The sequence below is a fragment of the Labrus mixtus genome, chromosome 14 (genome assembly GCF_963584025.1).
Source record: "Labrus mixtus chromosome 14, fLabMix1.1, whole genome shotgun sequence".
NCBI lineage: Eukaryota > Metazoa > Chordata > Actinopteri > Labriformes > Labridae > Labrus > Labrus mixtus.
In genome coordinates, this window is record NC_083625.1 from 9,697,044 (window position 1) to 9,723,822 (window position 26,779).

Consider the following 26,779-nt stretch of genomic DNA (forward strand, 5'->3'; position numbering starts at 1 on the left):
CTGCACTGTAATCGAAATTTAGGAGGAGGGCATACTGGCTACTGCGTTGTTGCACTTCCTGAAGGTCTGATGACATAGTAACGTCATTTTATGATTTAATTCAGTAGAAATGTTACATATTAATCCTTTAGGACAAGAAGATTTATGTTTTCTCTGCTGTGTTACTATTACAAGTTTGAAAATGATACACAGTGAAAATAAAACCTTTATTTTACTTATGTAAAATACGTAAAAATGATAATACAGAAAGAGTACACATGCTACTCATATGTGTGCGTGTGCCCCCAGTTGGGCTACCCCAGTCCATAAAAATTCTTGACATTGACCCAGATGAACAGTGAGCCCAAATGCAGTCACACACACACACACACAATGGAAAAAAAAGTAATTCACAACTTAAGGCATCTCAAGTTTCAGTAAACTCAAAAAATAATTTAAGCCTGCCAAACTTTGGAGCACAGAATCTTCCCCAAATCCAAGAACAACTGTGTCTCCAGGTGTGCTCATTTAATGCTGACTGCACCAGCTGGATGAGTAATGTCTCAGTGATATCTATTAGAGGCAGATGTGAAACACAAACTGCTCCAAACAGCAGGTATATTGGCAAAATGAAAAAAGCCCAAAATCGAATGAAACGATTTAAAAGACTGTATATATGTTTTGGCCTACATGCTTACTCTGCAGAAATTGATATTCTTACTCCAGTGCCTCGAACATTTCAATTGCACCAACAGTAGAGATTTCACTTAAAGAAAAGCATGGTGTCCCTAGTTACCCTTCACCTGTATTTCTTAAAGGGCATATTTTCAAATATTACATGCTCACAAGTCAGTGTGATTCCTGAAACAGTTTTCCCCTGCTGTTATTTTGTTGGCCACAATTGCCCCTGAGTGGTTTTCAAACAAGTTCCAGAGGTGCTTGCAAGTTCTCATGTGTCACATCGACTTCAGATAAAGGCACTTTGTTGTAAAGATTGAGTGACTGGTTAAGCCACACAGCCTTGTTGTCGACCAGGTGCTCCAATCTAGCAGCAATAAAATGCCTGATTTGGCACTAGTGTGTGAATTGGGAAAGAGCCTAAGATGACCAGCAGAGTAGAAAATATTCATATGGCCTCTAACTATCATCCAACAACTGTATTTGGAATATGAAACTGTTTGGAAACAAGCGCTGAAGAGCTTTGCTGATGTTATTGAAAGTAACTTTTCCACTTTTCATTGGTAGGTTGACAGAGCAAGTAGAGTAGAAAGTAAAATACAATATCCTTGATTGATGATGTATACTATGAATTCTTAAGTGTGAATGATAAATTTAGTTGTTTAAAAAATATAAAACGTGATCGTACAGCTGCTTGTTTCAGGATTTCAGTTGCTTTGAGACTCATGTTACTGAAAGCACCTTTGTGAAAAACCTGTTTCTGCTTCTCAAAGACAGGAGCAAACATATAAGAATGTAAAGCCACCAGTGATGTTCTGCTGTCTTCAATAGTCCTGTACAAATATGTCACAAGTGAGAATGCATATCCTTGAAACACTCTGGTTATTAACTGTTGCTTTACAAAGAAAATATATCACTGGGGAAAAAACATATTTTCCCTGGTTGGGTAAGCAATAAACAATTTGTCAGCGTGTGATTGGAGTCTTGCATTTCATAACTCAACTATGCATGTGTTTTTCTCACTCCGGTTTGCCTTTTTTGAAAATTGTGTTTCTCTCTTAATACAGGACTGCAGGAAGCAGGCAGAGCTCAACACGTCTTATAACCAAAACTGGGCTCTGTCCACGAGGGCCTGGATGTCTGCACATCAACTCGAGCTTTCTGAGCCTAGGCTGGGTGGTCGTGGATCAGTGCGTGAGGAACAAGTGAAAAGCTCCTGTGGGAATGTGGGCAGTAAGGCAGTACAATCAATCAAAATAAATAAGAAAGGCAACCTAGCAGCCTCTGGTCTTATTCAGCATGCACTTGGGGCAAAACTTCTCACATGGTTGAGTCTACCGAAGAAAACAAAAACCCTTCATTTTTAATTATTTGGTTGTCAGTTATTTTCCTTACTCTGCGGTGTGCCAAAGTTGGCAGACTCTTGTTAATATCCTAACCCCTTCTCTAATCCTAACACTCAGCCAGACAATAATCTCAACCTGCCCTCAATTTTATAGAACTTTCATCCACTTTTGCATTTCTTAAGAGCCATGAAAAAAAAAGTCTTAGGAGTCATCTGCCATTCAATGTGTAACCCTAAAATTATTTTTTTAAATTGGAACTTCACGTTTCTCTTTATTGGTGCTTCATTTAGTTAAATTTGCCATCTATACCACTTCAAGTCTTTTTTCTAAACCCATTATACCTCTAAGCATAACCTCCAAAGTAAAAAGTCCTCAACTTTCTTTTTTAGGTAAAGTCATTACATTTACACTTCCGCTAAAATCCTTTACTTTGTTTGCATTGCTAGCCGAAACTGGTACTGTGAAGGTTTTGTTTCTGTGAGGCCATAGATGTCAACCATAGACTGTGGACGAAGCCTGAGTGACATCAACCATTGTTAACTGCAGGGGGCTAAGGAAGCCCGTCAAAGGCGGTCTATGCTGGAAACGCTGTCTCAATGAGCTGATGTGGGTTTTAAGCCTGCTGACAAACCACTACACTGTGTCGCCTGTCAATCAGGACAGACAAGTGTCTCATTATGCATAACTCGTATCCTTCATTAAATCAAAACTGATTTGTAATGAAAACGTTTCCCCCTGTACATTTTGTGCGCCGATAAAGACCAAAATGTTTTTTTGTACCAGGCAGTTAACATGTTTGGTTGTGCTGTAAAAACAGGACTTTTTGAATGGGGTATGTATGTGACATACCGTACATGTTATGTCAACGTTACTTCATCTCAAATCTTTCAATTAACCTAACATTTCTGAAAAACAACATAAACAGCTATTCACTTCTCTTGAGACATTCAACAATTAATACCAAAAATAATCACCAAGGGACCTTATTACTGACTATTTCATTATTTACAACATTTATTAATTCATGAGCAGCGGGTAGGGACAGAAAAACAACCAATATGTTTACTTCATGTATTGACTTGTGCCCATCTATTGCAATATTAATTCTCTCATGAGTTGCTTCGGTGGTGTAGATGGCTCTATTAATCAAGTTGACACAGTTTAGTTATTAACCTTTTTTAAAGATGATTAATTGAACTTGTTGTAACACAGGAGTCACGGAGGCTTTAATCCAAAAATGAGTTAGTTCAAGCACATTAATTCATGAACCGGGATGTAAGTGTAAACCCAAGGGGCACACTCTTTTCTTAACACGCAGCAGGGGAGCAGTAAATAAACATTCCCCTTCCCCGTATCCACAGGGGGAAATCAATAATTATCAGGAAGTTCCGACATCAGGCTTGATTATTCAAACAACAGGTTGGACGGAGAATCGACAAGTGTGACGTCTACCTTAGCACTGAGATCCAAAGTGGTTATTTTATTGACAGAAAACTAACTGTGAGTTGTGTGCGCTCGCTACTGAGAACTGGCTATCAGGCTAAACTACTTCTCATTTCCCTTCATTATTTATTGGTCCCTCTGTTGATGACAGTACACACAAAGCACTCTGAGATGTGAAAAATAAGAAGAAAACTAACCAGGAAAGATGACTCTTATTGATCCAAAGTGTTTTTGCTGCTTTGATGTTTACTTCACTTTTGTAGAGCAAAAACAGGGTTCGAACAAAGGACAGCAGTCACTGCTGATGAACTTGACCACTCAAACAGAAGTGCACATGAGACCAAAGAAACATTCTGATACAAAAGAACATTATCGATTTCCAATTTTTGCAGTTTAAAAAAGAAAGAGAGTTTTAATTTCCTTTCTTCAATCGTAAATATTAACGCTTTGACGAAAGGATTTGCCAAATTAAATATTATTTTGATCACTCTAGAACCATTGATGTGGGTCATTTAAAAGGCATAGCTCCTTGTGAATTAGCTCGATCAGTGCACATGATAGAGGGTGCAACACTATTGCCAATCCTAATCTTAAACTTTAAGAAAAAAAGCCCACCCCCATTGTGGATTTGTTTTTAGATGCCAGGCATAGTTGTGTTTTGTTTGTGGGGGTCATTAGGGGCCTTGTGGTAGGGTGGGTAGTATCAGTGTTGTCACAACCTGTAGTTGCATGTACTGGGTCTGTTGAAGGTGGCAATTCTGTTTGGGCTGTGATGGGGTAGGGTAGGTAAGATATAGAAGTTATGCGCGTGGGTATGGTGGGCAGCATGTGAGGAGCTATAATTGAGGGGGGGTTGGGGGGGTGGCTGTGGGATGCCGGAGCTCACTGTCCAACCTCCCTGAGGTGTTGTGGGACTAATCAGGTAAACATTGCTGAAAAAAGGTTTCCATTTGACAACCCCAGTGATGTCCTGGCTCTGGCTGCTCATGGGTCTACACGGTTGAGTGGTGGGGGCCAGTAGGGGCCATGCATTGGGGTAGAAAGTATTGGCGTTGTCATCATTAACTGTCTAGCTCGCATAAACGTAGCGAGAGTCTGTTGAAGGTAGCATTGCTGTTTTGGTTGGCCCACACTGAAGTGGAGAGCAATATATGACAAACCTGTTGTGCTTGCCCATAAGCTAGGTTATGTTACGTATTAGAAGGGCATAGGGGCATAAGTGAGATGAGGGGTTTCTTCAACCAGCGTTTATTTTGTTCTTTATTTATTTGTATGTTTATTACATTCATTGATCAAACAAAACATTTTAATACAAACATAACATTTTAAATCTTGAATAAAAAAAAAAAAGGAAAAAAGAATAACCTCATATATAATCTGCCCCTCTTTAACAAGACATACACAAAAATGATCCTTTCATTAGTGCACAAGTATCCTGTTTGCAAATTTTAGCAAACTATCAAGAATCAGAAAAGTCAGAAATGTTGTTCCTTTATAAATATGTCACTTTAACAAAGTGACTACAAAGTAGATTACTGCATTTTGTCACCTACAGATAAAAATGTTTTTTTGATATCTGTTTTGTCAATTCTTCTTAAATAAAAATGTTCTTTTCAAACTTTTTTTTAGAAGTTCTTCAATGTATAAACATTTGGATAATCACATCTTTCAGGTCACTAAGTTCACAATGAACTCCGAGTAAGTCTCAAAGGAAATTCCACATGGATGCTCACTAACGGAAATTGCATGATTCAGCATCATTAAATCGAAAATCAGAGCCCTCATCCACTTGAAGATTAGAGAAAGGGATGACCCTGAGTCATCAGACACTAAGTCAGTGAGTCTGTGAAAGTGGAAATTGAGATTAGGAAGATGACTCCATGGTTTTGGAACTACTGTACAAGCTGTGTGCTTGTGGTTGTGCATGTGGGAGAACATGATTACAGTCTTACCCTGTGAACTACTTTCTCTCTGCGTTCTCTCCAGCTGAAAAGCTCGTTGCCCCCACTCGTCCTCTCTCTCGTCCCTCAACCTCTCCAACCCCCCGTCCCTAGTTTCCTCGCCATCCCAGGACACTTTGTGGGCCGGACTGTGCTCTGTGTGGCAGGCCGATGCCAGAGGGAGATTGGGTGCCACACTGCACACTGCAACACCCCTCCTATTGGCCATACCTCGGACAGTAGACAGGTCTGACAGGAAGCTGCTGAACTGTGAGGAGGAAAGAAAGCAGCAATGAAACAACAATTGAAAAAACCCAGAAAAAGACCAGTATAACCTGAAAAATAACCAACTAAGGAAAGACCTAAAGAAGCACTTCTGCATTTGGTGACAGTTTTTGTATTATAATAATAAACATGGGTGTTTAAGTTCAGTTATTATGTTTCAGTCTAATAAATCCCAGCTAGTATATGGTCTACCACAGAACTAAAGAGTCCAGCTGTTATTTCTTTGTTTTTTTGTTTTTTTTAAGTCATTGGATAGAGTCTGAACTGGGAAGAGAGAGAGCAAGGAATGACATGGGAAAGGAGCAACAGGTCAGAGTCGAGCCAAATACTTGACCTTAAAATACAATTGAAACCATTTTTGTATGATTTTGTGTAGACGATTGCTTCCCCACCAGTAAAAAGTGGTGCATTTTATGCATCGCTTTCAGCCCATTCATTCAGGCTCCCCATGCTGGATAGATATGGTAATTTATTAACATTACCACTAGGTTGCACTAGAGTTGAACATTTTTGACATTATGGCTGATAATTAAGTTGTTTTTTATTTATTAAAGTAAGTTCATTAGGTGTAAAACACTACAGCTTCCACTCGTTCAAAAAGGAAAATGGCAATGTTAGGAAGATTTCATTGTCCTTTTTTTATGTAAGATATCACACGTAAAGCTTGTTCAACCTTGAGGACAGTAAAGCGGTGAGTGAAGAGGAACAGTCTGTCCCACGCCTGTTTGCAAGAAGAATAAGAATAGAATAATAAGGGAAGAAGATGTGTGTCTCTCAAACAATACCATTACTGAATGAATGAATTACAGAAACACAGCATCATCAAATCTCCGGGCCAGAAGACATGCTGATATTAATAATGATGTTATGATGTGAAATAGGTACTAGCTAGGGTTTTCATCTTATTACTAGTATATTGGAAGAAAATGGCAATATTAAGTTACTTTCCTGTGATTCTTTTATAACTAAAAATGCCATAATAAAGTCTCACTGCCCTGTGAGCTAATTATTTTTGATGCATGAAACACAGAAATAAATTCTTATCTTTAATAAATGTCCATGCACACTTTGACATACCTGACTGCTCTCACTGGAGGTCGTCTTATCACCGTCTCCGCTCCTCAGGCCGTGGTTGATGAGTCCTCCTGGTAAAGGGGAGTGGGTAGTTGGACGTACCATGACCTGGGGAGGGCCCCCAGTGCAGCCTCCGATCTCCCCATACGTGCTGGTGGCCCCCGGTGAACCTGACACACGCACTGCTTTAAACTCAATCCCTTCTGCGCCCACGCCAGTTTTGTGCAGCATGTAGCTGGTTTCTGTAGAAATAGCTGACACACCCATTACAGTCCCCGGTCCTGGGTCAGAATCCTTCCTAAATTTGATTTTCTTTCTAAAGGCCATGAAGAGTATCAGTAGGAGGAGGATGACAAAGGCGAGGACGCCAATGCCAATTATCTCTCCTGGTCCGATGTAAGACAGCGGCTCTGCCTGGGCAACAGGAAGAGAAGAATTATAAAAATGAGGATATGTCTCTGGTGGAAACACAGCAGCTCAAGTTCAGGGCATCATTTTAGGAATTTACTTCTATTTCAGTAAAGGACAATCACATATTTCCCAACATGAAGTGAAAACTCTGTAACTGTTGGTATGATGAAAACATCTAGGTTATTTCATGTTGTTAATACCACCTCAGACCCTCTGTCTATGACATAAACACAATTCATCTAAGAGACACAGACACATCCTGATCTACCGTCCTTGGTCGTTTTTTTTATATTTCAAATCACATGATATTCTATCATAGTACTCTAAAACTCTAAAATCATCCAGGCAGCTATGTGAGTACTGTTGTTAAAATGAATGGTAAGTGGGGAAGGGAACAGATGGAGTTTTGCAGTAAACGGTCCACACTGAAGTGGTGAGCAATATATTTAACACAATACATTTTAAAAGGCCAACATCATGACAACCCTATCACAACCAAAATCACCTTTTTTTATTAATGAACTTACAATTTCTAAGACTGCAAACAATTCAAATGCTCATCACCGCACACCTGCAAAGATGAGTACAATTGCATTTCTGGTCGTGTCATATGGAGGAATGATCATTCCCACAAGCTGTTGTTTAAACAGAATACAGGATTTGGTAAACTCCAGAAGCTAAAGGGAAACTTCTTTTCAATTTTGTTCCTCGAATCTGAGGCCTTCAATGTGGTTAAAAAGACAAAGCTATTTCTATTGGTTATTAAAGCAGCCTGATGGCTTTGTGTACTACATATATATTTCTGCACAGGCTTTAGAGTAATACAGACGCTTTCTTTCAACAATGCACAACATGGGGTGCTGATTGGCCTAGCGGTTAGGTTGCGTGTACCATGTGCAAAGTGGTTCAACTCCAACCCTCAGCGCTTTGCATGTCATCCCCATTCTCTCTCTCAATTTCTACTAATAAAGGCATAAAGCCCAGAAGAAAATACAAACAATGCATGACATTAATTGCAGCCTTTAACGCCGGCATACAGCGCACGACAAAAGTCAAGAGCGTGACACATTCTAATGGAATCTGTGACCTAGCCATTACCATACTTTCATTCATCTACTGCAGGGACAAACATACCAGACTGGTGAATAAACCTTCATGGGAGGCCAGTGCACACTCAGTCTCCTCAACAGCTGCACTAAATATGCCAAGTCCTATTAGGAGCAAGCTGAATGTGCAAAAAGCAAGCCGAAAAGCTTGGACTTACTTGGATTGACTTGGATTATAGTTTTTACTTTCTGTGAGATTTACTCCTGCATGAATTCACTTTCAAGTGCTAAATACTTTACCTGCATGTCATCTCCCAGATTACCAGGTGTCAGATCATCACAAATCTGGCCCTCGTATCCCTCGGAGCAGTTACAGTAGAACGACCCAAATGTGTTGACACACTCTCCTCCGTTTCTGCAGCCGTCCTGCTCGCACTCATTCACATCCTCGTCACATCTGCAGAGGCATGGACAAATACATTGCTATGCATGAGAGTAGTGGAGATGATTTGTATCAAAGTGAAAGAGAGGAATAAGAGATGAAAGAGGTGATAGTGAGTTTAAAGACAGAAGGAAAATAAATACTTTGGAGATCATCTTTTCACAGAGCCTTTCTTGTGCTGAATCAAGAGATTATCTTCACGGATTCCCCTATCACCCTCATTTACATGCTTTTGTTAAAAACAAAATGCCTCAATATTGGAACCAACTCATATACACGCACAGAATTACTCCCAGATAAAGGCAAGAATCGCAAATGTAGTTTTCTACACACATATACATGCTCTTTGTGCGTCCTTTTCAACACGGTGCCCTGCTGTGAGCGAGATGGAAAATCATGTATTTCTCTTTTCAATTATTTTTTGTTGATGGGATTTTCAAAAAAGATGGTTTGATTTGACAAGAAAAAGTACCTTTGAGTTTTGCAAGAAGCTTCCTTGTAAAAAGTTCTGTCAGAGATAATCAAAGTCTCGCAAAGTGCCATTAAACGATTGCCTGAGTAAACTTGTAGAAGCGTACCCTGTATGAGATCCAAGATGGTGGCGTGGTCAGACACAGCGGCCCAGCGCTCTACATGTTACTGACGGGATATTAATGCATGTCTTTACGTTATCCTTTTTACTGTCTGTCTGTATGTGCTGCCACTGACGACGAGCTGCTAAACTGTTTTTCCTTGTTATTATAGCAATGACAATAAAGATATATTCAATGTATGCCCTATTAAGGCTATGATTCAGAATTAAAGGAAACATTTTCACCATTAAACAACTTTCCAACTAAACCTATATATTTTTTTATTATTGAAAAATATTTATATATAATAAAATGTGTTTGCATTTCAAAGTCTTAATGATATAAATAATATTTACTTTCATCACACTATTTATTCAGCTAAGTGGAATACATTTCAAACTGATCAAAAGCAGCTGTACATCTCTGTCAGAATCATGAACAAGCTGAACTTTTTTCTTTTTGGGGGAAAGCTGCCCTCTAGTTGCAGCTCTGTCGAACAACATCATGAGCAGAGAGGTTATTTCAAAGGCAATTACCGGGCTGTAATTAAGAAGGAAGCAGGGAGAGTGATTATAGGCTTTTCAACAGAAATTATATCACATTAAATTAGGAACACTAATTCATTTCACACAATAACCACTAAAACAACACAGTAGCTGCTGGGCTGCTAATGAGTGTATGTGTGTGTGAGTGTGTTTTCTGCATCTTACGTGTTCTTTTATGTTTTAATGTGTATCAGAGCGGAGAGACAGATGTTATTGTGTCTGAATCATCGCTTATCTAACCGTTTTTGTGTATTTACAGTGTTAACAGGACAAGCCATTCATCAACACTGCTTCACAATCAGTAAATAAGGCTTACAAAAGTGTGTGTGTGTGTGTGTGTGTGTGTGTGTGTGTGTGTGTGTGTGTGTGTGTGTGTGTGTGTGTGTGCGTGCGCCCGCTGTGTGCTATTTTATCTTACATAAGTCCACCAAGTCCTCTGGGACAGCCACAGAGGAACACACTGCCTGCAGGCTTACAGTCCCCTCCATTCTGGCATGGGTTTGGAATGCAGGATGTCAATGCCATTTCACAGCGCCCCCCAGTGAAGCCAGCACTGCAACTGCAGATGAAGCCTGTTGGAGAAAGATTGAATATGTGTCATTACATTTTTTTAATCAGAAAATATCAATATAATATCAAACCCTAAGATTCCATATATACTATACTACCTAAAAAAAAATATTCTACAGAAACTGATGGTCACTACTGAATTCATTAGAATAAGTCTGGTATTAAAACTCTGTAAACGATGCTCAGCAATAAAACCTTGAGTGAAGATGTTTTATATGACAGAATTTGTTAGTGCACTTTATTTACACAAGATGACACACACTGATCCAAACAGACCTCCAGAGGGCACACTGCTGCAGACGGCTCCGTTGAGGCACGGCTGACTGACACATGGATCTGGATAAAGCACGCAGCCCAGTTTGACCTCGTTCAGCCCAGCTATCTCTGCGTATCGGCTTCTCTTATTCTGAAGTGGCAGCTCGTTGCCATTCAGCATTAGTGAGCTCAGACAGCCCTGAAAGCCGTCCTGGGCTCTTGGTGGCGCCCGCCCTCCTCGGTCCCCTACTTCTGGCCCTCCCAGACTCTGCCCTGGCCCAGGGCTCGGTCTCTCGATTTGCCCGTTAAGTGGCCTCACTTGGGCGCCGAAGAAAAAGGATGAATCGGGGGCCAGAGGCCAAAGTCGAACAGGGGCCCGGGCTGCTCGGCGGCGCTCCACATAGCTGTCATCCAGTGACAGAAGGGTGTAGTTCCTAGTCAGCTCCAAGGCAACAGCATGCCAGAGACCGTCATTTATTGGTCTACCAGAGATTCCCATAATGCCGAGGGTGTTGTCACAGTCCAGCTGGAACCAGAGCCGACCACTTTCAATCTGTGGATGGGAAAGTTTAATCTATAAACGTCACCAAAAAAAAACTCACCATTGTTTTAGCAGGCCATGCATTAGGAAACAATATAAGTAAGTGGAAAATGAAAGTACTTACCTTGAGCATGGTACAGGGGTTTACACGTGTGAACATAATGACTCCTCTTCTCTGAAGTGTTCTGATTCTAAGGCCAAGCTTCATCTCTCCGCTCTGGCCACTCTCTGTCACTCTGTACTTTATATAACTGTTCCCAGAGAAACTCAGAGAGGTCTGTCCTACACAGTCACAAAACATTCACATGTCAATAATTACAGATAAGAGTGTAAAGGGATGAATATAGGAAGGATCAATAAGTCATTATCAAATCCTCCAACAGGCTCGGACACTAGGAAGTGTTCAGAACATAAAGACATGAACTCGTACCTGCACACTCGTCACGTTTCTCAGTCCTACACTGGCAGACAGATGGCGCTGTTGGACCAGAACGGACACACTGCATGTCTGCTGGGCAGGACTGACCCTCACAAAGCTCCATAGGAGTGGGGCATATTCCTCCTGTTGGTAAAGAAGCAGATATGGTGATATAAGAGAATAGTAAAGTCAGCATGTTGGAAAATCAGCTTCCTTAATATGAAAGTACTTGACTTTGTGTGTCCAGATGTGTGCATCTTTGTATAATATCTTATTACTCTCTGGGGTTCAATTGCATGTTCTAGCTTGATTGCGTAAGTGCTCACCAGGGCAGGTGCAGGTCTCTGTTCGGCTGAACCTTGGTGTCACCAAGCTGACCCGCTCTGTGTTGTAGGAGACACGTGAGCCGCTCTCCATCAACAGTGTCTGCTCACACACCCGCTCCCCGCAATCCAGCTGCCCAGAACAAACGTTGCTCACCACCACCGCCCCAGCTAGAACGCCTCGAATCTGACCGCGATCTCCTGCTTCGTCCAGCTTGGCAGAGAACTCTGTCCTGGAGTAGAACCCTCCCATGCGTCTACTCCCTGATGTCTCTGGCCTCTCCATTGCCAGCAGCAAGTCCACACCTGATGTCCCTGTCACTGGCTGCACACTGACTATGTGGAGGGGATCCTGTTGTCCTGGCGACCATTTCCAGCCAGCTATCCCCCGTAACATTAGTTTGATTTGGTTCAGGTAGCGACCCAGTAAGTCCTCCGGGGACAGTGAGCTGAAGCGTAAGTTCAGCGCGCTACGCAGGAGCACATCTGTCACCTGTTCCACCTGGACTGAGACGTCAGCTATCACAGCGAAGCGTCCATCACTCACAGTGGCGTTCATCTGGTACCTGGTAGGAGAGGACAGGGAAATGTAATATAACCAGGGACATCAGACTCTCTGTGTGTGCCAGAGTGTGTGTTTGTGTGCTTCAGTGTGTACCTGCCAGGTTCAAGACCTGCTAGAGCCACAATGCTGCCATCCTGTCTGTTAATCTTAAACATGCTCTTTGGCTGAGGCTTCTGGGTAAACGACAGCACATCATTTGGGTCACGGTCGGTTGCATAGATCCGACCAATAGGGCCACCGGAGAAGGTATCTGTTACCATGACGATAAAGATTTCCAAGGGGGAGACAACAGGTTTATACTGACTGTTCCCGATGACTCTCAGGAATATCCAGGACGAAGAGATGAGGCGAGGTTTACCAGAGTCACCTGCCTGAAAGACCAAAACAAAGTTGGATTAACATATTGGAAAAACTGAGAGAGATGGTAAAAAGAAAGTGACAGGATAAGATTCTGTTTACTCAAAATCTGCTTAAATTTGTATAATCGGTCATTAAAAACAAAATATATAGACAGCCATGTAGCTTGGAGTGAAAATAAGTATTACTGTTAATAGCTTCTCTATGACAGGAATGTGTGTATCCAGGGCTAAATTCTAAAACCCACGTGTCTGATAGACTGACTTAGCAGCTAACCGTGACAAACTGTGTGGAAAATTGGCAACTACTGATGCTGACTGTGTTTAACCACGCTTACACAACACAACTTTTCTTGAATATACAGAGTTGAAAAAAACCTGGATTTCAAGTGTGAACTCTCTGGGGGCATCAGGGCCAAATGCACAGTTGGACTTCAGAGTTCCAGTCTGGTCCAGGGAGAAGAAATTCCCCTCATTTCCTGACACAATACGAAACTCAAAGGGAGGGCCATTTCTGGGGGAGTCTTTGTCACTGACTGACAGCTTCAGCAGGGTGATGTCAGCAGCCTGATTAAGCTGGAAGTATGGAGAGAGAGGACCTGAGGTAATCCTATCAAAAACATAAAACACAGTAAACACAAGCAAACACACAAAGACTGTTACCTGTATGATGGCTGTGGAGTTAGGAGGTGTGAAAACAGGAGGGTTGTCGTTTACGTCAGAGATGTCGATGTTAAGGGTGACAGTGGAAGACATGGCGGGAGAGCCACTGTCAAACGCCTGCACTGACAGAGAGTACCTGGATACCTACGTGAAGCAAAGGGGGGCAAAAGTGCTGCATCATCAGTATGTACCAGACAAAACAGCAAGCACTGTTATGTTTGCATCTTATGAGACTTCACTGGATGTTGACCTTGAGCGCTGAGGGTATATTCTGTCTTGGCTGTGCTCATGAACCAGAAAATTACTATTGATTGTATATGAGATATTGTACTTTAAGATGCATCCTTACTAGTTCTCTGTCTAGCCTCTTGTTGACTTTGAGCACCCCCGTTAAAGGGTCGATCCAGAAGTGGTTGCTGCGGTCACCATTCAGGATAGAGTAGGTGATTCGTCCGTTCACCTGGCTGTCCAAGTCTTCGGCCAATACCTTAAAAACATTTGGAGTGAAAGATAAGTTTGATTAAAAAAACAACAAACGTAAACACAGTCCAACTTAAGGAGAAAAGATGTTACCCTCGTAATCGACTGCCCTACAGACGCATCCTCGCTGACCAGAACGTTGTAGATGTCCTGATTGAAGGCAGGGGCATTGTCGTTGACATCCATGAGTTCAATGGTTACCATTGTAGCAGTGCTGAGAGGAGGATCCCCGTTGTCCCAGGCTTCAACGGTGAGGTAGTAATCCTTACACACTTCAAAGTCCAAATCATCAGCCACAGAAATAGAGCCTAAAACATACAGTACACATAGAATACAATCATTTTCAGGACATAAGTATAAGTTAAATTTTTACATTTGTTCCTAAAAGTAATGCTGACATACAAGGATTTTTGCTCACCCGTATTGACGTCTATAGAGAACTTTCCTAACTCGTTTCCTGAACGGATGCTGTAGATGATCTCAGCATTCGGGCCAATGTCAGCACTCGTCGCCAAAACGCGCAGGACATCTGTTCCCACGGCTACATCCTCAGGGACAGTAACTCCATAGTCCCTCCTTTGGAAGACGGGATCGTTGTCATTCACATCCAGCACCAAAATGGTTAAATCAACCTGTGGGACACACAAGAGTCTGTCAAAACCCAATCCATTCGTCTGTGATGCTCCTGGCCCAGAGTGTTCTGTTTCAGCACCTTGGACAGTGGCTACACATACATCAATGGCAGAAAAGATACTTAAGGCTTCACTAACAAGAAAGTGGACTCAGGCAAAAATCAATTGAAGTCTGTGTCCAACAAAGCCCTAGGGAGAATTTCTTGGTTGTTGGAAAAAGGTTAGACATTAAAGTCAGAAAAATACAGTTTTTGCTCTATGAAATCTCAAGGAAAACATTAACCCTCTCGTGTCTCTCTTGATGTCATTTTGTGTCATGACAAAGGTTCAAAACAAACTTTAAAATAAGTCTTCGGTGTTAAAGAAGCAAACAGTTAACCTTATTAGTAATCTTGTCAGGCAGCTGATGGGTTGTGTTCCTGACATATCCGTAAAATCACAATGCTTCTATTGTGTTTTATTTTGAAAGGATATATTGTAAACAGTATGCAACCTTTTTTTTTGTAACTGAGGGTTTGGTTGAAAGTTAACACTTCATGAAAAATTGAATTATCATGTGTTTTTTTACCACTAGTTTCTAAAATCTTTCCTGAGATATATTTTCAATTTTTCAAATGTATTAAATAATAGAAAAAAGGTTGAAGCGAGTGCTGCACTAGGTCAAAAAATGTAGAGGAATCGGGTGCTCTTCAAGAACGGGGGACAGAAGTCAAATAGCAAATAAATTGCTGCCTGTCCTGATAACAAACAAAGTTTGAAGTGTGGAAAGACAGTCTAAACTGAAAGTATTTTATTTAACAGGGATGTGTCAAATAAAGGATTTTTATACTACATCAGAGTGCCTCAAACTTTCAGTTTAGACTGCCTTTCCACACTACAAACTTTGTTTGTTATCAGGACAGTCAGCTATTTATTAGCTATTTGTATTAAATAATAATTCTTGACTCCTCTGCAGATGAGAAAGAGGACGCTTTTCTATTCCTGCCATTTTTTAATCCGGTTATAACTGTGTATTGTTTGGCCAGGTGATCTTCAGGACATTTGTCCTACTAGTCTCTCCTGCATGAACACAAACTAATAGAGTCACCAAGCAGCCCCCCTTGATCCCAGTTCTACATGTTTTAAGTTGGATGCTATTACTGATACTTTGTCCATTTTAAATTAATGTGTGGACTTTATACGTAGCTTTAACCTCTGTCACTGTAGCAAATGCTGCTGCAACTTGTAATACTGCTACAAGTGATCATTGTAAGTTTCAGCACCATGGTCAGCAACTCCTAAACTCACATCAGCTTGAAATGGCCACTCTTGACCTCAGTTTTGCCTGGGGCATGATTTCAACTTGATTTTATGTTTTTTTCCATCCGACTCTGAGAAAGAGAAACCCTGATAGGTACGACAGTCTCGATACTTTCTGTGCTTTTTTCTGCCCCTCCTCTGTATCTGTAACTGTCACCTTCCCCGTCATTCCCAAACCATCCTCTTCACAATTCAATGACAATTTATCCTGATTAAATCTACTACGCTCGTTATCTGATCTCTTCAGTAAACATCATGCTTCCCCCCATTGGCTTCTCTTATCCCAAGTATGGACAGAAATACAGATTACATATCACCGTATGATTCTGTTGAATACTAATCTGCAATTTAACATAAATTATATCAACCTTATTTACATTATTGTGATAAAATGATTAAATTATGTGACTACACGGTGTGCCTTTCTATAAATAATTGATCTTTAATGATCAAAAACCCTTTAAATGACTATTTCTGATTTTAGAATGGATTGAGCCATGATTATTTGATTTTTATAAAGCATATGTGAAAATAGTTTTTCATGTCAATAATGTTAACAACACATCTTTTGTCTTTTAAATCAGCATTTAAGCATAAAAACCAGATTTTGAGGATTGTGAGAAATTTCAAATATACAACTGATTTTGAAGGCCAATAGAACTACCATCTTACCTGTGAGGACAGTGCCCCCTGTTGGCCAGCTTGGTCTGTTGCCTGGACACGAACACGATAAGAGTCTTGGCTCTCTCTGTCCAGAGGTCTCTCCAGAATTACCATCCCAGACACCGGGTCGATGGAGAAGAACTCACCGACTGAATTCACCAGAGAATAGATCACCGTACGGTTCAGACCTGAGATAATAAAGAACAAAATCACAGACACACAAGACTTAATATCAATCAAAAATCTTTCTCTTTTTGGTCTCTTATTTTGATACAAGACCATTTCATATTCATATACATTACTCATCAAAATCAAAGCACTTTGTATGCTGTATGAAATGATGGGTTAAACCTGAATTCAATTTTAGTCTGGTTGGAAATATTAGACATACCACATAAAACAGGACACCATTATCTCAGTTTACCTTCATCAGGGTCGCTGGCCTGCAGCCGGGTAAGCAAAGCCTTGGGGGCAGCATTTTCATACACACTAGCCAGGTAATAGGGCGAGGAGAAAGTGGGGGCATTATCATTCACATCCAACACTTTGAGAGAAATGTCAGAGCGGCAGAACAGCCCTCCTCCATCAGTTGCCTGGGCAATGAGTTTGTAGCTGGGTGTCATTTCTCGGTCCATGGCTGTGGCTGTGCGCAGCTCACCTTGAAACCCAAATGAAGAGGCGCTTGTAAAACTTTAGATAAGACATTTAATCTGAGGTCTGTATTTATGTTTCGATCCTGCAAAAAATATAAAAAATGATTGTACCAGTGTTTGCATCCATGTAGAAATCTTCGACCCCAATCCCAAAGAGTGAATATTGGATTTCAGCACTGGAGCCTGAGTCAGCATCTGTAGCCGCCACCGTCACGATGCCCTTGTTAACGGGAATGTCCTCAGGAAAAGAGACGCTGTACACCGCCTGCCAAGCAGACAAAAAAAGCACATCGTAAACCTACGCTGTTTAAAGAAAAAAAGAAAAAATAAGCCTCTGCCCTACTCACCTAAAAACACAGTAAACTGTCGTCCATCCATTATCTCCACTGATAGTACACGAACAACAGAGTTAAGTGCTCCTTTCTGACCCTGCCTCAACTCCTGCCATTGACTGACTGCAGAAATGAACTTTGACTGCACTGTTTCATTGAACACAGACAGGCAAAGTGTGGAAACTAATGTGGTACGTATGTCCAAGTTCACTCAAGCTAACCCCAACATGCTGCGCTTTTTCTCTGTACTACAAGTTTTATCCTGCAAATGTTTTATTACATTAACACTTAATTTGAACTTATTGAAATACACAAAGCATGGATTTATTGATTAATCAAAGACAATTATCACTACAAAATAAAATAAAAAAAGAATCATTGGTTAGGTCCCTTATGATATTCAAATGTTAAATTTAATACCTCAATATCTCTACAATTTAAAAAAATACATCTGAAAATTAGCTATTTAAATGCTATTATTTGATTGGTATTAGATGTATTCTGAGTGCTACTTGAGAGATTTATTTTGGGGCTTTGCGCGTCTTTACTGGAGAGATAGGACAGTGGATAGAGATGGACAGAAATTGGGGAGAGAGAGAAGGTGGGGAATGACATGCGGGGAAGTAGCCACAGGTCAGATTCATACCCAGGCCGCCCGCTTCGAGGGCTAAAGCCGCTGTACATTGGGCGCACAAGGTAACAACTCGTCCATTGGCTCCCACTGCCACTTTTTTCTAAACTCCCCGACTACCATAATTACCACTAAGAATATAACTAATACATAATGTAGTGAATCGACCATGACGAACACCGCTTGTAGCATTACATGTACCTGTAATTATTCTACAGCTACTCCTACTACATCTGCAATTGGCTTCTTTCATGACCATTTCAACAAATGTGATCCTCAATTTCCTGTTTTTTCTACATAAACTACAAAGAAAAGATGTGTGCATACAAACTTGTTATAGGTCTGTTATACTTAACTTCAAGCTATATATTTCTCTGCAGTCTTTTGTCTTTGAATCCATGTAATGCTGCTATCCTGTTGTATGAGAAACATTTCCGACTTGTCTAAGAACACAAAGAATATAAGGAGGAGAGGAGAACCGACAAATTGATTTCAAACAGAATTAGTACGAGTTTAGTGGGAGAGGGAAAGTTTCTCCACTAATTATCTTAAATCAAAGAACTGCAGAATATGACCAAATGTAAAGGGAAAATCCCGGAAGGCCACACAGCTCATTTGTCTTTCCTTTTCACAGTGATTTCCTGTCATGGCTTGGCCTTCGCCTCAGTATTAATACAGTTAGGAAGATTATGTAAGTTATGTGGGAGGAATCAGCATACTCTGCAAAAGTGGATTGGTTTCATTACTGATCATGTTTATTGTTTGTTTAAATGCTGTCTACTGTGATCTAAAGAGAACAGTTCTTTGAATTTCAGATTACTAAATTAAATGATTAAAGGACATTCCCTAAAAATGAGAGGAAATGCATTTTGTTTGAAATAATTAGAGCTGAGATTAGAGTATTGTGGAACAAGCAATCAATATTTTAATAGAACAAATCCAGTTCTGCTCCTTTTTTTAACTTTTCTAAGTCACACAAACACACATTCATTTCTGGGCTAAACCATTCTTAAGTGAACCCCAAACTCTTCCAAATGTCAGAGAGGTTCATGTGCCTGCTTCACAGCCTGCTGCTCTCTTTGTTTGCTTCGCGTGCTTTTTTTTCATTTCACCTACTTCCATTCATCCATATCGCTGACCTGGTTACAGATGGGACTGTTGTCGTTGGCATCCATGACGGTAACCTCCACTGCGGTGCGAGCGACATACAGGCCATCGCTGGCTGTGATGTTTAGCAAATACCAGTCCTGCTGCTCACGATCCAGGAGTCCGCTCACATAGACCTTCCACTCTCCCTGCACGAGGGCCAGGCCGAACACACCCCGCGGGTTTCCCCCTGCAGATCACACAGACGAGGATTAAAATCATGTCACCACATTGCAATGAGTGAGGGGAAGATGGGTTGCAACTGACATCGGAATAAACAGGAGTTGTCATTCATTCACAGGATAAATAAGCATCACACACATAAACACAAAGACACAAATGATGCAGGTACCCTTTGGCTCAATCAATACACATCTATCAACATAGAAAATCAGGTTGATGTGCAGAAGAAATGGCCTTTGAGAGTTTAAAAATCTGACCTTTTATTACAGCCCTTCCATTAGGACAATCAGTATCTTTAAATGCCAGAACATAAAGCCAAAATATATCATCCTGAGTGATCATCAGACAGTTATATGAATTAAAAGCATTAGGCTGAGTGTGAAGGTGAGAGTTCTACTAGAGAGTCCTCACAAAATATTTTTATTACACCCATAAAAAAGGAGCGACAACACAAAGTCACGTGTGAGTCTGAAAGTCAAGACCTTCCCAGGGTGATTGATTCTCCTGCAAGTGATACAATATAAATAATACTGTGTTGCAAGGCAGTCCTCTTTTCCTTATGTTGTATCTTATTTGGAAAGAGAAATGTGATTATACTCATTTTGAATGTTTTGTTGTATAATGCATGCCATGTGACAAAGAAGAATTAAAAGCTAATATGAAAAATAAAAAGGTAAGTCATGTTCGACATTTGAGTTCAAACTCATTTAAAACATGACCTTTAATAATGGCACCCCCATTAGGCTTAATGAATAATTGTTATGCAACGCTCACTGCATTGCATGAGGGACAATCTGTGCAGCTCAGATTGTGTTCAACTACATTCTGTTAGTGCTCTGTTCTGCTCCTCACCGGTGATGTAAAAACTGATGAGGCGGTTTTGATCAGTGCCATCTTGATCTTTGGTTTTCAGCACAGCTACCACCTCACCCAGGGGATCGCTCTCCTTCACCGAGCCTCGGTACAGGTCCCTTTCAAACCTTGGTGGGTTGTCGTTAACGTCCGACACTGTGATGGTTACCACTGCGGTAGAGGAGAGGGACTGAGATTCCCCCAGATCAGAGGCCACTACTTCAAAGCTGAAGCTGGAGCAGATCTCGTGGTCCATCTGGCTCACTGTGGTAATCCAGCCTGTTTTACTGTCTATGGCGAAAAAAGAACCCGTAGTGATTGGGCCGGTGAGGGGGAGCGAGCGAGTATCTTTAGTCAGGTCCATGTTGTAAGTGAGCAGAGGCTTGAGGCTGTACGTAACCTGGAAAATAAAATGAATTTAGCAGCTTTTCAAATAATCTTCAGTGGAATAAGAACAACAGCAATAAGAACAAAGTACACAAGCACAGTACACAAAGTACACAAGTACTAGTAGAGCTGAGATTGGCTGTCACACACCTGTCCATTAGAGCCCCAGTCTGGATCAAGTGCACGCACTTGGACCACTCTTGTCCCCACAGGCATCCCCTCCATCACTGTGGCAACATAAGTGTTCGTCTCAAACACTGGCTTGTTGTCATTCACATCTAGGATCTAAATGAAACAGGAAAAATCATCAGCAAATCAGAGAAGCTGAATCAAAGCTGTACAGTATGTACTCCCTCTACTGTTCGCTCTTTACAAATTCTTTGTCTGTAGCTCTGCTCGTTCATTTTGAGCGTTCAGTTGTCTTTCTGGATTCCAGTGTGGGATTTTGTTTTGGTTTTTTTTGTCCCAAGTTGGTCTTTATGTAATGATTTGATTTTGTATGTTGCTAAATGAAACCAATGGATTTAACTTTTTTCAAGATGTTGTCCGAGATACGTTTGGGTCACTTTGGGGATTGTTGTTCATCCCATAACACTGCCAAATGGTTTGGTGAAACACCAGTCACAGGATTCTACTATATGGTTCATTATTTTTAACTTGTTATATGATAATGGAAAACCTGTCAGTCAGTGTTACATCTGCTATTTAATCAAGTGCTTACAAGAAGCACATTATATCAACTATTTGTATAAGCTGAGAATAAACATCTAACTCAGTTTTGTTTTATTTTTCATGCTTTTAATAGGATTTTATTGTTGTGTATTTGACTGTTGGGATTTTTTCTTTTTTCTGTAAAGCACTCTGTGACGTTGGTTTTGATAAGTGCTTTATAAATAAACTTTATTATTATTATTATTATTATTATTATTAATAATAATAATAATAATAATAAAAACAAATGACATAATATGACACAAAATGCTTTAAGGTTTTAATTTCAACTGTGTGACCAACCTTAACCTCCAGGTCTACGGTGGAGACGGACTCGATCAGGTCTCTTCTTGTTGTCGCGGCAATTTTGAAGCGGTAGATGCTGACCTGTTCGTAGTCCAGTGGCTTTATCAGACGAATCAGACCTGAATCCCTCTCCACCAGGAAGGTCCCACCCTGGTTGCTGTCGACAGTCTCTCCTGCAATTGTGTTAAAGAAGCCGGTCTGCCCGGGGCCCATGTACACGGACCCCAGGGCTGTTCCTACTGTTGTGTCCTCTGGGATGGTGAAGGAGTACTGAGGCTGGCTGAAGGAGGGAACGAATGCGTCTGGTGGGACGACGTGGATGAAGGCCGACACCAGTGAGTGTTTTGCTGGAGAACCGCAGTCTGTTGCTTTGACGAAGAAGGACAGCACAGTCCCCTGGAGGTGGTCCACAGTGCTTTTAGTCATCATCCAACCGCTGTCTGGTTCCACCTGGGCAACCAGCAAAAGAACAAATGCCATTCAGTATAGTATAGTATTTATTATACTTCTCTGGCAGTTTACTTCTTTTTTATGTTATTTGGCTTCCACTTCATAAATATCTATAACTATTTGCTACATCTATTTTTTTATATCAGCATTTTATAGAGACATTATTAGTATAATTTATTTGCACAGTTCTTTATTAGTTCATTATATAATTGAACATCTCCTGTGAACAGCAAAAACTGACTGTAACATCAATCTTAATTTGAAGTAATTACAATTTGATGAGCAAAAAATCATTATTACAGTTAACAGATGGCTGTTAATCCACTGACATGGGGAGGGGTTCAGTTGAGAATATCCCTTAATTAAAAATGGGGCCTTTAGCATACATTGAGTTTTTAATATGCTTTACTCTCATTAAATAAATGTGTTTGGTTAGATTTTGGCCTCTTTTAAAAGGGAACCGAGAAGATGTTTGCAGCAGTATTAGGCATATTAGGCACACAGCTGTGTCGTGCAAATACATTTAAAGAAAGTGCAGCAGTCTGAAGCAGAGAGTTATAGAGCAGAATGTACTGACCTCCAGCACATCAACCAGTGACAGACGAGCCTCGCTGTAAAGGGAATAGGTGATCCTCCCATTAGACCCAGCGTCAGGGTCAGTGGCTTGGATCTGTGTGACCAGAGAACCTTTGGCAACATTTGCTTTGATGCTCATGCGGTACTCCACAGCTCTGAAACGAGGGGCGTTGTCGTTCTCATCGGCAAGAACCACTCGCACTGTGCAAAAAGATGCACGGCCTGGAAAAAAACACACACAAATTTATGAATTTATCACATGCATTTAGGTTTATATACAGACACAATCTGCTTTAATCAACTGATGCATCTTAAATGGGTTTATACCTAAATATCAGACCGTATAAAACACTGACAGTGACGTCACCTATTTGTTACTTAAAAGACCAATGATGGCATTAGAAAAAAAACGACTCCAACTTTCAGCAAATTGAAATGCAGGCAAAAGTGGAGCTGAGGCTGGCAGAATAAATATCTTGGTTGCTGAAACAAACCCATCGAGCTTGTCATCGAGCTAGCATATTCAAACAGTAAAAACAACAAAAACTAGGCCAACTGCTTAAGGTCAAGGATTACCCTTTAGTGAAGCCTGGCCTTCGAGCAAACAACTACCAACACTTACTATGCATAACTCTTAGTCTAAAAATAATCAAAACAACCCTTTCACCCCTAACAGTCCTCAACAATAAACAAATGAGCTCAAGAGACCAAAACCGTTTTCTAACCAGGATGTAAACATGTTTATTTCTGCTGTAAAAATGGCTCTAATGGGGATTCCTTGGTTTTGGTGTTTGACTAAAGTACAAGCATTGGCTTCTTTTTTCAACACTAGAAGTTGCTGCTTGATTAATGTATTTTTAAATATTATTTTAAAGCTACAATCTGTAAAACAACTAGTGTTTTTAACAAAAATAACGACAGTTTTACTGTCAACCAAATTTCTGACCATCCAGATTTATAGGTCAGGGAAAGTCATATACTGGCTGATTTTAAAATGATGTGTGTAAAGGATAAGTTAACAATCATTCTCGTCAGTTTTCAAATGAATACCTCCACCATCCAGGGCCATAACAGTCAGAACCATGTCCTTGTTAACAGGATTCTCTCTGTCTAATTTCCGAAGAGTGGATATGACTCCATCTGCATCAATGGTGAACTGAGTTTTGCCCAGATCATTGATGAACGAGTAAGTGATCTGACCAAACAGTCCAGAGTCCTCGTCTGTAGCACGAACCTGGAAGTACAGACAAAAACATCAAGTTGAATTGCTCCACTGCTGTTGGACGTTTAGTCCTGAAAGACACATCAGTGAGTGAGAAGTGAGAACACAAACTTACCTGAATGACCATTGACCCTGGAGGGGCATTTTCCCTGACCTCAGCCAGGTAGAACCTCTGGCTGAACACTGGGCTGTACAGATTAGCTCCCAGCACACGTACAATCACCTGGGGATCACCATCATCATTATAATCCTCATCCTATCATCTTTACGTCCTCACGTCCGCTGACATTTTCTTGATGCCATTGCAATAAGCATCACTGGCTGATTTGTCAAACATGATCACATCACTACAGCATGTAGGACAGCAGTCAGAGCATCAGGCTGTGTGGCAAAATAGTGATTGATGTAGGTGGAAACACTGTTCATATCATTTCAGAAGAAGTGAAATAATTGATTGGCATGTTATTGCTACAACATGTAATGTGCATTTTATAGATGTGGGATATAACAGTCCCGCTTGTAATTACCACTAAGAGACAGATGTGAACACTTATTCTGCACTTGGCAGCTCATCCTCATCATAAATTGGATATGACATGAACACACATTAGAAACCAGCTGCCGTACTGTTCTGGACGGCTTCAAATGTCTGGAAGAAATCTGAAGCGAAAAGTTGCTAAAGGAGGTCAGGGAGCTCGAAGCACGTAAACACAGCAGAGGTTAAAAAAGAGCAAATCAGTTGACAGAACTAAATTGCAACCCCCAGGAAGTTGTCTCACCTGAGCAGTGTTGGTGAAGACTCCATCTGACACAGACACATTGAGCTGATAGGAGAGTTTCATGCCTTGTCTCCTCTTGTTAGACAAGCTGAGCACCCCTGTATCAGGCTCCAGCATAAAAGTCATTCTGTCATTCCCAGAGACGAGACTGTACCTGAGAGCAAAGTAAAAATCATGTTGATAAAGTTATTTTGTTCAGAAATCTGCTGCAAGCACAAGTTACACAAGTGTGAGGCTAAAAAAAGACAAATTCACTTTCTTTGTGTAGGAGATTGCATCGTAAGGGATGGGCTTTTATTGCTTGGCTTAATTTAACAGAAAGTTTACACAAAAGATTCAAAAGGGATTCAAGAACTGGGAACCAAAACTCGAATCATCACCAGTACAAAACATAAGAGAGAAAAAAACAGCAGACTCAGATCTTTGTAAAACGTTTTTTATCTCACCTCAGCCTCTGAGCATCACAGATGTCAGCATCCGACGCTTGAACACAAGTCACAAAGTGTCCTCGGGGAGCCAGCTCGCTGACAAAGGCCTCGTACAGTGTTTGGCTGAAATTGGGTGGGTTGTCGTTCATGTCGGTGACAAAAACAGTGACACTGACATCACTGCTGAGGGCCGGGTCTCCACTGTCCGTCGCTCGTACAATGAAGTTGTAACGCTGGGTGAGCTCATAGTCGAGCAGGCGGGCGGTGAATACCAGCCCGCTTGTGCTGTCGATGAGGAAGTAGTCGGAGCTGTTGTAGAGGTCAGATAGGATCTGGTAATTCACTATAGCGTTCTTCTCTGAGTCTTGGTCCTGGGCAAACACCTACAAAGATGGTAACATTAAACACTGCTCTCCTTCATGCATTATTCAAGAACAGGTCTGATTTGTTTACCCTCCCCCTCTCCAGCTACAGCACCCACTCTGGGTCCAAATGAAAAAAGGAATTCAAGCTCTGAGTTTCCCTGATACATAGCGATTGCCCATTTGAAACTAAAATGACAAACAATCAAACATTATCAAGCATCTCACGTCATTATTTTCTTTCAGCTAAACACTCACGATTATACCGTGTATGAAAGTGAGACCATTGTCAGGTTGTCAGTCACAACAAAATAACTGTGCAGGGAGAATCTGATCTGTGATATTTGAAGTAAGATGTTAGATTTCAGTTACAAAGTCAAATTGTTTCTTATTTTAGCACAAAAAATGCTTCTTTCTCATGCAAGTGAAAAATAAAACTTAGTGTTAAGTAAGTCTTCAAAGGCAGAAATATATTATCAGTGCAGATACAACAGAAAAGTGATGAAATTGTAACATCATTCAAATATTGGGATTCTATTTTTTCAGTGTTCACCATTAATTTGAATTGAACACTGAAGCTATTTTTCTTTCTCTGTAAAACGTAAATCCTTGCTCTTATGCTGTCTCATAATCCTCCGTCATTTGTTTTTTATCAATCTTTATTCCACAGTCTCTTGAGTTGTTTCTTTTATCTGCTGCTTTAAAAACCTTAACGACAGAAACGGCATCATAGAAATATGTACTAAGGTCACAGGACTGAAACAATGGGATTAATTGTTTTGGCAAACAATAAATCCTCAGACAAACAGAAGTATTGGACATATTATTGAACATGAACTCTATGTGTTGTTGTTGACTGTTATGTTGTAACTACTAAGAAAAATATCTGCTGTTCAAATTCTTTCCAAGTTGTTGCATCCTATCAGACTTCTAAATGCTCAGTAGATTTTTCTCTTTTTTGATGGACTGTTCCTTCATCTTGTTATTTTGTGTGTTTATCATTCTGTTTATTTTTAAGTATCTGTTTTAGATCTTGTTCAACATTTTAACCCTTTTTGTACAATGTGTTCACACCCAGATGAATTGTCAAAGTGGTTTGATTGATTGATTGATTTACTGCATTGTGTTTGTTGACTGAGAGGCCTTTAACAAGCCCAAGTGAATATTAGTACAGAAGCCCTAAGCAGACATTTATTCATATATTTCATCATTTTCTGGAAAGTAGAAGAATAGGC

The 26,779-nt window shown here is 40.6% G+C and overlaps 1 protein-coding gene across 1 annotated transcript in view; it reads right to left on the reverse strand.

Annotated features, from left to right (window-relative positions):
- LOC132987942 (protocadherin Fat 3) overlaps positions 1 to 26,779 on the reverse strand; it is a 68,065-nt gene that overhangs the window by 7,719 nt on the left and 33,567 nt on the right. The window contains exons 22-47 of the mRNA XM_061054949.1: positions 25,201 to 25,565; positions 24,755 to 24,908; positions 24,091 to 24,198; positions 23,804 to 23,987; positions 22,755 to 22,975; positions 21,725 to 22,177; positions 20,861 to 20,995; positions 20,324 to 20,723; positions 19,282 to 19,478; positions 17,291 to 17,444; positions 16,951 to 17,184; positions 16,536 to 16,714; positions 14,351 to 14,564; positions 14,026 to 14,240; positions 13,802 to 13,939; positions 13,453 to 13,596; positions 13,168 to 13,365; positions 12,527 to 12,804; positions 11,872 to 12,434; positions 11,558 to 11,689; positions 11,252 to 11,409; positions 10,608 to 11,139; positions 10,180 to 10,333; positions 8,503 to 8,659; positions 6,749 to 7,159; positions 5,399 to 5,654 (exon numbers count right to left, since the gene is read on the reverse strand). Of these exons, the coding sequence (XP_060910932.1) occupies positions 5,399 to 5,654; positions 6,749 to 7,159; positions 8,503 to 8,659; positions 10,180 to 10,333; positions 10,608 to 11,139; positions 11,252 to 11,409; positions 11,558 to 11,689; positions 11,872 to 12,434; positions 12,527 to 12,804; positions 13,168 to 13,365; positions 13,453 to 13,596; positions 13,802 to 13,939; positions 14,026 to 14,240; positions 14,351 to 14,564; positions 16,536 to 16,714; positions 16,951 to 17,184; positions 17,291 to 17,444; positions 19,282 to 19,478; positions 20,324 to 20,723; positions 20,861 to 20,995; positions 21,725 to 22,177; positions 22,755 to 22,975; positions 23,804 to 23,987; positions 24,091 to 24,198; positions 24,755 to 24,908; positions 25,201 to 25,565 (6,334 nt within the window). The remainder of the gene's footprint in view (positions 1 to 5,398; positions 5,655 to 6,748; positions 7,160 to 8,502; positions 8,660 to 10,179; positions 10,334 to 10,607; positions 11,140 to 11,251; positions 11,410 to 11,557; positions 11,690 to 11,871; positions 12,435 to 12,526; positions 12,805 to 13,167; positions 13,366 to 13,452; positions 13,597 to 13,801; positions 13,940 to 14,025; positions 14,241 to 14,350; positions 14,565 to 16,535; positions 16,715 to 16,950; positions 17,185 to 17,290; positions 17,445 to 19,281; positions 19,479 to 20,323; positions 20,724 to 20,860; positions 20,996 to 21,724; positions 22,178 to 22,754; positions 22,976 to 23,803; positions 23,988 to 24,090; positions 24,199 to 24,754; positions 24,909 to 25,200; positions 25,566 to 26,779) is intronic.